General features: G+C 53.4%; 1 protein-coding gene across 4 annotated transcripts in view; it reads left to right on the top strand.

The window, feature by feature from the left end:
- Positions 1-8,661, top strand: part of Slc37a1 (solute carrier family 37 member 1) — a 62,657-nt gene that overhangs the window by 36,593 nt on the left and 17,403 nt on the right. For all 4 annotated transcript variants that reach the window (XM_026785732.1, XM_026785733.1, XM_026785734.1 and 1 more), the window contains 3 exons: positions 59-225; positions 3,555-3,592; positions 5,425-5,505. In XM_026785732.1, the coding sequence (XP_026641533.1) occupies positions 59-225; positions 3,555-3,592; positions 5,425-5,505 (286 nt within the window). The remainder of the gene's footprint in view (positions 1-58; positions 226-3,554; positions 3,593-5,424; positions 5,506-8,661) is intronic.

Genomic DNA, 8,661 nt, shown 5'->3' with positions numbered 1-8,661 from the left:
ATCCCATTTTGACATGATTGTAACCACTCACTCACTGTCCCGTTGTGCCATGTTGTAGGCGAGGCCTGATCATGGGGATTTGGAACTCCCACACCTCCGTGGGCAACATTCTGGGGTCCTTGATCGCCGGCTACTGGGTGTCCACATGCTGGGGACTCTCATTTATTGTGCCCGGGACCATCGTGGCAGCCATGGGGCTAGTGTGCTTTCTCTTTCTCATTGAACGTAAGTATACACGGCCCTAGGAATGGCCACCTGGGCTTCAGTCTTCAGGGCGAGTTAGTGTGGACTGCAGTGTCGTGGGTGCCCGTCTTCACCCCGGCCCTGCACAGACTTTCCCAGAATCCCATTCTCTCCTAGTCTTGCTCAGTTTTTCTGCTCTTTCCCCGTTTCTTGGGTCACCCCGTGGGAATTCCTTTCCCTTCATCTCACGATCCCCATCCTCAGCACCACGTATCTGCATCACCAGGGAGTCTGAGGTCCTCCTCAAACATACACCTGAGGGCACAGGCCCAGCCGACGTGGCCGCACCTGCTCCCTCCAGCCACCTCCACCTGTTGACATGGACTTTACCGGCTTGTATACTCCACGATAAAATGCTTCTCGGGCAATGTCATAAAACCATGGTGTGGCTTGAAGCCATATCTTACTAGGTAAAGTGTCTCAAGGAAAACGAAGTCCACGTTCTATTCCCGTCAGCCCTAGACTTCTGATTTAACAAATTTTGAAAGTAACGTTTAAAGCCGAGAACCAGCATATGAAAGATTTGAGCAGCCTTGCTACAGTCAAGGAGCCAGGCTGTTGTGACCCTTGTCTTGGCTCTGGTCTCATAGGTAGGCTGGCCGTTTAGTTCTTAGATTACTGCTTGAAGCAAGATGAACGCACACGGCTGTGGAACATCCTGTGGTCCCCAGCCTGTGCTCTGACCTCATCTTCAGGGCTCCAGGCCCCATAGTCTGCACACACTGACCTCGCCCCCACCCTGGCCTCCATGCTGTGCTCTCACCCGAGAAATGAACTTGCATTCGTGGGTTCTGGTTCTCACTTTTTTTTTTTTAACCCCGCCCTGCTCAAACCAGTCTTGTTAGTTTTTCAGTGACCTCCATCTTGCCGAGCTCGGGAGGTGTGGCCCTCTCGGCCCTCTGCGTAGGTGGAAACAGAAAGGAACGTTCAGACCTGGAACTTAGATGTGCTGTCTGTGAGCAGAACGGATGATGTGGGACACTGCTTTTGCCCCATTTCACAGTGTTCTTCAGAGTCCCAGGAAGTGGCAGGCTGGCAGGCTGGCAGACCAGCCCCAGCAAGTGCACTGTGGCATAGGCAGGTCCTTGTGGCTGCTGTCCTGAGGCAACCGGTTAACTAACTGGCAAGTCACTGGAGTTCTTGGAAAGGCCATGGTGCCACCTGTCTTCCTGGGCCTTGTCCCCTCCCCTCCCCCAGGCAGTCATCTTCTACCAGCTACCTGGAGAGTGCCAGTTCGTCTTCACTGAGGCTCCAGGCCCCACGTCTGCCCTGTCCCACTTTAGAGGTCCCCAGGGTGTGTATTCTCTTCTTTAACTGCTGGAGGAGCTTGTTCGGGGTAAGGAGGATGGGAGGAAGCACAGAGGACGTGGCAGCGGCTAGATAGGTTAGATGTTGCCATTCAGCTCCATCGGGGACAGGGCATTGCCCCCACTTAGGACAGACTTATCCAGAACAGTGAACCCCTGTTTTCACCAATCCAGAGCCTCGTTCTTACGAGCGCCCACTCCTGCTAATAATGGACAGGCCGGTACCGAGAGGACTGTCTGTCAGGTTGCTTGGCTCCTGTGCCCCATCCCCGATGACCTACTGTCCTCGCCTGTTGTTACTGCCATGACCTTGGTGCCGCTCTTCCTCCTCCCCGGGGCAGACAAGCTCCGCTCCTCTGGCCAACCCAGCCTGGCAGAAGGCTGACGGGGCCAGAAGCCACAGGCCTAGTGTTGCCTGTTTCTCTGGGAAGTTTGGCTAGAACCGATGTGGGTCAGGACCATTCCTTCGAGCTGGTATGTGCCTCCTGCCGACCCAGTCCTTCTAGGCTCAGGACAGGAAGGTAGTTTGCTGTCGGTGGTATCCTAGTGCCAGGGCAGAGAGAGACAAAGCTGGGGCCCCCGAGCCTGGTCTCAGGATTGGCCTCTGTAGTGGGCATGCCTTCCCAGTTCCTGAGTTGTTTATATGTAATATATCAGCCTTTGGTGGTCACTGCCAAGTGCAGGGAAAACCAACTATTACCTATTTTAAAAGCTCACTGGGCTGCTTGCCTCCTTGTCTCTCCTCCTCCTTCCATGCTGTGCCCTCCGGATGCGGGCCCCAGTTGACACCAGCTGGTTTGCCTCAGCAGCCACCTCCCACCCCTGCTCCTGCCTCTCTTGGGCACTTCACTGCAGTGGCTTGTCCCCATACATGTCCTAGGTCACAGGCCTGGTCATGGTGCTTTGGCGGCCCCTTCCCCTTCCCCATCCAATACAAGACTGTCTCGGGGTCTGGTGTTCAACTGTGTGTCGCTTCGGTCTGGACACAGCTGTGCTCCTCATAAGGACGGCTCCCCTGTGCTGTGCCAACCAGGCCTGAGGTCACCTCTACCTCCTACCCTTTTACAAAAAGACCTGAGCTTGGCCCTGCTCCCTGCCTTGGAATTGAGACCCTCTTGTCCCCTGAGTCTGTCATAACTGGGACATTCCCCTGGGTGGCAGGCAGAGAATGTCGCACGTGAAGTGCTGTCTGCATCCCAGATACCGTGTCAGGCCCCAGGGCTGTTCTCACACATACTCTCTAAAGTTTGCAGGGTTCAGGAACAAGCTGCTGCTTGCTCGGGAAGCTGAGTGACCACCCAAGGCCCAAGAGGCCACTGGATGGGTTTCAGTTGGCAGGACAGCAGGACCTTCTCGTGGCCCCTCCCTTCCTTTCCACGACGCTGGCATTCTGTTTTCTCCTGGGAAGCGTCTGGTTCGCAAACTTTTATTTCTTAGAAGTTTGTCACCTGTTCCGGAAGCTATTCTGACAGTGTTCTGGCACCAGCTTCAGGCCTCAATGTTTCGTCTAACCGCTCTGTGGGTCCACCGTGTCCTTGGCTCAGACTCACTTACCACACCATATTCATGGCCTGGCACTTCCTGGAGTGGGCTGCCACATGCCCATCAGAAATCAGCGGAAGAATGGGAAGGGAACAGGGCTGCACCCTCACCTCCCCGGCCAGCCCCTTAGCCTGGGCTGTCTTTCTTCCCTAAACTTCCATTTATTTAGTGAGAGCAGCTCTAAATGACGGGGTTTTGTTCTCTTCAAATGAGCCTTATTACATACATTCAAGGACACACGGCTAATAAAAGTTACAGTCATGAAACACACCCGTCTGCTCGCATAGTCCCCTCTTTTGTTTCTGTGAGGAGAGACGCTGAACTCACTCACCTAGCAGGAATGCCAGGTGAAGAGTGGTTCCGTTGCCAACAGCGCCCTAAGGACCGCCTAGGGCCCCGGGTGGGTTCATTTGCCATGGGCGGCCATACTCAGCTACCCTGTCTCCCTCTTTGCTCTTTCAGATCCAAAGGACATCAAGTGTTCCTCCACCCTGCCCACGGTAAGAGCTCCTCCGTCTCCTGTTACCCTTCCAGAACAGCCTAGTCCTCTTTGCAGCCCACACTGCCAGAAGGGAGAGACTGGCCACAGCTTCACACATAAACAAGAATCTCTCTCAGCCCACGTCATCACCCACCAAGCCCTTCCAGCTGACCAGCTCCCAAGGCCTCAGCTCCACCTGCAGAGGCTACCTGAAACATGTCACCACAGCCTGGCCTGACATCCCTCAGTGGCCCCCATTTCTGTCAACATACAATCCCCGTTAACCTGTGTCCCCTTTGCCCTGTGGAATGTCACCTTTCTGTTAGGACCTTTCTGTGTATAGCCAGCAGTCCCGCGTTCTCAGCTCTGGGGGCAGTGCCTGAACCGTGCAGCAGAGGGCGCCAGAGCCCTTTCCTGTTGAGGCTCAACAGCCGTAGGCTGGGGGAGGGGTAGGGGATGGGGGTGTTCTGTTACTTTATAAACCAGAACAAAAGTAAGCAAAGAAGACTGCTGTATTCTGGCAGAGTAGCTGTGGTTGAAATTTGAAAGTGCTCTCAAAGCCAATCCAAGCTTACAGAGCCCGCAATGTTTCCATTGTGACCTGGGGGCGGGCGGGCGGTGACAACCTCTAGATGCAGTAGAACCTGGACACTTGCTTCCATGTGGAAACATCTGTCCCTCGAACAGCTGTAGCCACACCTGGGGAAGCGAGCTGTCCTAGAACCTAGAAGTGGCTTCTTCCTCATAGCCAGCTCTAGGCATACAGGGACCAGGCCAGGCCCAACCTACTGGTGTCTGTGTGTGATGGAGGGCTGGCTAAGTCTGCCTGATTCTTCCCATATACATGAGCTTGACTGAAAGGCCACGATACATTTTAATCTTCTCCTTTTCAAACCTCTAATCTCTGAGGCAGTCCCCTGGGCCTCACAGAGCTCAGCTGTCCTGAGCATTCTCTGGCAGGCTGGGCAGGGACCGTGAACAGAACAGCTGATATTTCCACCCTCTTAATGTTTCACAGTGGGGTTGAGCTTTAAGAGGGGTTCAGCTTTAACACATGAAATCTTGGGGGTGATCAGCCATAACATAGCAGAACTACAGGGGAAAAAAATGTCAATTAGGCTTCATCAGAATTCGAGACTTTTGTGTTTCAGATGGTACCATCCAAAGTGAGGCAGTCGCACAGAATGGGAGAAAATGCTCGCAGGTTGTGTTTGGGGAGGGACCTGCATCTGGAATAGACAAGGAGGTCACTGCTAAGTGGTTAGTGAGACGAGCCTTAGCAAAGCAGACAGTCTGCTGCACGAGCAAAGCGTTCAGAAGAGGAAGGGACAAATGAGTCAGTGGGTTGGTGCTGGGGAGGGCACAGAGTGACAGCCTCCTGTCTCTAAAGGTGAAGAAGTGTTCTGAGATTGAGGTCAGTGTTGGAATCAAGGCTCTGACTCACAGAACACTGAACCGCGAGCTTTACATGACGTGGTGCCTTGTGGGTGTTTGGAGTTGTCCTAGGACATCATGAAACACTAGCATATTTCTGGGCTTTTGCCACATTTTTCCCTCATAATTTTTCTATGGTGATTGAAGTGTTCCTTTAAAAAAAAACGTATTTTTAGTCTGTAAGCTTCTGTCTGCATGTATGTATATGAACCATGTGCGTGCGCTGCCCGTGGAGGCAGATGAGTACATCAGATCCCTGGAACTGGAGTTACTAAGGTTGTCAGCCGCCATGTGGGCACTGGGAATAGAACCTGGGTCCTCTGGAAGAGCAGCCAGTGCCCTTAACCGCTGAGCCTTCTCTCCAGCCCCAGCACAAACATTCTTAATGAACCCTCTGATGAGATGCTTCTCTTCCAGCATTCCAGAGTCTCGGAGAATGGCGTGAACAGGTTTAGATTGCAGAAGCAAAGCACACACAGTGAAAAGAATGGACCTCTGGTGAGTTACACATGGCTTCCTCTTGCTATGACGGCTGCAGGGACTCAGGACCAGTCTCCCTGCCCAGCGGGCCGAATGACTGGCCCTGCGCCTTAGTCACATCTCAGACAGCCACTGAGTCAGCTTGTATTCCTGAAGGGCCTTTGAGGTACCTGTGTTGGCTTTTTCTGGATAGTCCGCTAAACCTCCGTGTCTTCAGTCAACTCTGAAAGCCATTCTCTCATCCAATAGCTGTTTGTAGCCCAAGGAGCCCACCGCTCCAGGTCATTAGGGCTGAAAAGTTAGGTGCAGGTGGGAAGTGAGCAGAGAGGCCTGGCTAGTGGTTCTCCACGTGGAGAGGCGGGGCAGACAGGTGCTGTCCCTGCTGGCCCCAGCAGGTGTCACTGCAGCACAGCTGTATGGCAGGTGGGTCTTGCAGGTCCTGGAGCACAGAGCAGGAGGAGCACTCAGTGGGCAGGGATACAATGTGATGTAAGGAGTTCATGTCACAGGCCTAAGAAAAGGTGACCCATGTCATAAAAGGTCATCTCTTCCCTTTCCCCCGCTTTCTAGATGAAGAAAGACGCTAGGGCATGAAGGTGCTAAGTTCCTGATTTATACCCCGGCTTCCACCCATGCCCGGCCCTTTTCCCTGCCCTCCCCTCATGTACTTCTCTGGATTCAGTTCCTCAGACGATTCACCAACTGAGCCTTCTGGAGTAGTTTAGACTCGACTTCAGTCATTGAAATTATAGTCGTTTTCTTTTCATTTTGAAGTCGGGTTGCTTGAAGGATCGATGCACTAAGCATGCTATCACTTTGTTTATCGCTCAGAGAAATTTATTTATGGTGTTTGAAGTGGGAGAAGCAAGACACCGGCTATTCCATACACCCTGGTCTTTGCACTTTAAGGAGCGTGTGGGCTGCGACTGGTTAACCAAAATGCTTACAGATCTGTCCACCCTGCAAGCCCAGAGGCCGCATGCATGCACCATACCCCAGCGTAGCCATGAATGCAGCCCAATGCACGGTTCTTGAATATGGGCTTTGTAGATGACAGTGTTGTGTCTCAGTGTTGAGAGGTTGGGCGTGCCTACAAGAATCTCGGCTCGCTTGAGTTTTATTTTTCAATATCACATCTTGATTAAGGTTCACACCTCCGTGACACTCCTCCGCAGTGACTGTGAAGGCTGACATTTTGCTCTTTGTAGTGACTAACCTGGAAGGGCTCACTCTGGCTTCAGTGTGTGGCTTCCCTCTCCCCTCTGCAAGTCTGTTCACTGCCGCCAAGAAGCCAGCACGGCAGCTCGGTAGCCTTACTCAAGCTGACTGTGGTGGGGACTGGCCCTGCTCACGTGGTGTCTTGAGCAAGCCCCTGCTGCAGGTTAGGATGCATACTGGGGTGTTCCCTGAGTTTGACAGGAGCCCCTGGTTGTCCCCTGTCCCAGGGTGGTCTAGCCTGACTCCAGGTGCTACTCACGGCTGCTCATGCCAGGCACAAGGCTCAATGCAGAGGACACGTGGGGCTGCACGGGACAGGGAACCCCTGGGCTTTGTGGGCTGACGATGGTTGCCTTGAGGTGGCCATAATCCCCACCTCGTTGGTGTCTCTGACTGGCCAGGGCTCAAGACATTCTTGAGACCCCACATGAGCATCAGAATGGCAAGCCATTTGCCTGTGATTTCCTTGCCCAGACCTCACCAAGGACAGGATTCCCACAGTGTGACTACAGGCACATCCAAGTGGGGCATTTCAGTGACAGCAGTAGCCTCTGTGTGCGTGTGTGTGTGCGTGTGTGTGTGTGTGTGTGTGTGTGTGCGCGCGCGAGCGTGTGTGCGCGCACAGGCAGGAACAACCTTTGCCCTTGGGCAGCATAAGCCAAGAGCAGGGCTTCAGCTGAGGAATCCTCATTCATCCTGCAGCCCCTCAGGCTGGAGCACACATGGAACCTGCTTCCTGAGTGTTTGAGGCGGGAGCCCTGCCCCCTGCCATCCCTCCCACCCTCCCACCTCCGCCCAGGATTTGTCTCTTGTTAGCCGGCAGCCCCTTGTTCACTCTGAAAGGAAATAGCAGTCCCTTTTGCTTGCTTTGGAAGACGTACCACTCCCTCACTTTTACAGTCCTTCCTCCCAGCAAAGTCTACAAGAGTGTGGACTGGTGCCTGCTTCTAGAGCAGTCTGAGTTTGCAGCTTTTAAGTTAGCCCAGCAGGTGGCGCCACAGGACACTTTACACTCCCAGGCATTCCCTGTAGGTGGGCTTTCTGTGGTCGAACTGTTCTTGCTCTCCAGGTCACAGACGAGCCCCTCTCCTGGCCAGGTGGACTCTCTGCCCTTGCGCTACCTCGTGGCTTGCTGCATCTTGCCCCTGGCCAGGCAAACGAAAGGGCCTGTGAAGTCCTGCAGGTCTCGGCTAGGTCCCCAGAAACTAGCCTGAAGCCTGGAGCTGTCCGGAGAGTTCTGCGGCTCAGCCAGGACTGAGGTCTCACAGGAACCAATGTTAAGTACGACAGAGAACCAGTGGGGAGTGTCCCAAGCTAAGCGCCAGACTTGATTCATGAGAGGAGAGCCAGTTCCCAGTGTGAGTGCCAATGCTCTGTTCCCCGTGTCTGTAAGGGGTGGAATGTGACCCTCACACCCATGCTTTTCATCTTCCTTCTCAAGTATCAAAAAGAGGTTCAGTGTGAGAATGTCCTCCTGGTCAGTGAACCTGGCCCGGCTGGTGTGTCCATCTCAAGCTCACACACAGTGCTGAGTGAGTGTCTGCATGTCAAACCTGCCACCTAGCTTTTATCTTTTTTATCTAGTATGTGTATGCCTGAGTGCCTGCTTGTTTGTGATTTCTGTGTGCAGTTCCCACAGAGGCCAGAAGGGGGCACTGGATTCCTAGAGCTAGAGCCACTGGCATTTGAATGCAGGAAATTGAGCCTGGGTCCTTGGCTAAAGCAGCAAGTGCTCTTACCTGCTGAGTCATCTCTCCAGCCCACCCCCCTCTCTCTCTTTTAAAACTACTGTAGTTTGAACTCACCTTACATGTGTTACAGTAAGGCAAATAAAATGTATCAGTGGCTGTTGGATCCCACCTCATCCAAAGTACACAGGAACACTCCTTTTTAAGCCCCTAGGACTCACCGTTCATACAGGGAAAGCCTTTTTACATCGCCCTTGCTCTGACTTAA

The sequence above is a fragment of the Microtus ochrogaster genome, linkage group LG2, assembly GCF_000317375.1.
Source record: "Microtus ochrogaster isolate Prairie Vole_2 linkage group LG2, MicOch1.0, whole genome shotgun sequence".
NCBI classification, from domain to species: Eukaryota; Metazoa; Chordata; class Mammalia; order Rodentia; family Cricetidae; genus Microtus; species Microtus ochrogaster.
Note: the sequence above shows the minus strand (reverse complement) of the source record. Positions and strands in the feature narration are given on the sequence as shown.